Source organism: Eimeria mitis, genomic scaffold, assembly GCF_000499745.2.
Source record: "Eimeria mitis Houghton genomic scaffold, Emh_scaff705, whole genome shotgun sequence".
NCBI lineage: Eukaryota > Apicomplexa > Conoidasida > Eucoccidiorida > Eimeriidae > Eimeria > Eimeria mitis.
In genome coordinates this window covers 2,853-4,039 of record NW_013575127.1, presented here as the reverse complement: position 1 = coordinate 4,039, position 1,187 = coordinate 2,853, and the positions used below count along the sequence as shown (strand labels likewise).

General features: G+C 56.2%; 1 protein-coding gene across 1 annotated transcript in view; it reads right to left on the bottom strand.

The window, feature by feature from the left end:
• Positions 1-565: 565 nt before the first annotated feature.
• Positions 566-1,187, bottom strand: part of EMH_0020210 (uncharacterized protein) — a gene marked incomplete at both ends in the record, with an annotated part of 3,380 nt that continues 2,758 nt past the window's right edge. Inside the window, 2 exons of the mRNA XM_013501534.1 lie at positions 566-802; positions 1,184-1,187. Of these exons, the coding sequence (XP_013356988.1) occupies positions 566-802; positions 1,184-1,187 (241 nt within the window). The remainder of the gene's footprint in view (positions 803-1,183) is intronic.

Genomic DNA, 1,187 nt, shown 5'->3' with positions numbered 1-1,187 from the left:
GCAGCAGCAGCAGCAGCAGCAGCAAACTGCAGCAGAAACAACAGCCGCAAACAGCTGCTGCAGCAGCACTTCCAGCAGCAGCAATGATAGCAGCAACAGCAGCAGCAACAGCAGCAGCAACAGCAGCAGCAAGAGAAGCAACGACGGGCCGCACAGTTCAACGCATGGACACAGCCACGCTGCTGCTGCTGCTGCTGCTGCTGCTGCTGTGAGCCACTCGAGCGGGCAGAGCGACGCTAGCGCTGCAGCATCAGCAGCGAAAAGCAACAGCAGCAGCAACACCAGCAGCAGCACGGAAACTCTTAAATACTAAAATGTATCAGACAGTGCTGCTGCTGCAGCAGCAGCAGCAGCAGCAGCAGCAGCAGCAGCAGAAACAGCAGCAATAGAATAGGTGTGCCTCAGCTGTATCTCTCTATCCATCTAACAAAAAGAATGCTACTACCACTACACTGCTGCTGCTGCTGCTGCTGCTGCTGCTGCTGCTGCTGCTGCTGCTGCATTTGGTGCTCGAACTGCGCGCTGCATTTCTTAGGCAAATTTTAAAACACAAAAAATTAAATTTTTAGCCGCCATGCTGCTGCTGCTGCAGCAGCAGCAGCAGCAGCAAGAGTTGCTGCTGTTGCTGCTGCTGCTGCTGCTGCTGTATCCACACCTGCTGCTGCTGCATCTGCTGCTGCTGCCGGACAGGGGCCGGCGCAGCAGCATTAGCAGCAGCAGCAGCAGCAGCAGCATGTGCTGCAGCATGAGCGTTTGCTGCAGCAGCAGCAGGGGCAGCGGCGGCATGAGTGTTTGCTGCTGTCTGTGTATAAACACCTTCTAAATATCTCAGCTCATTGGAGCTGCCTATACACCCCAAACAAAAAACAAATTGCATGCGTTTGCAGGCAAGCTGCAGCAGCAGCAGCAGCAGCAGCAGCAGCAGCAGCAGCAGCAGCAGCAAAGCACTGGCTCCTCTTACTGCTGCTGCTCCTGCTGCTGCTGCTGCTGCTGCTGCTGCAGCTACGGTCTGCTACACTTCCAGACGACTGCTGCTGCACTTGCTGCTGAACTTGCTGCTGCTGCTGCTTCAGTTGCTGCTGCGGCAGCTTCTGCTGCTGCAGTTGTTGCTGCTGCAGCAGGTGCTGCTGCTGCTGCTGCATTTGCTGCTGCGATTGCCACCACCGAGTTTATGCAGGCCCACCAGA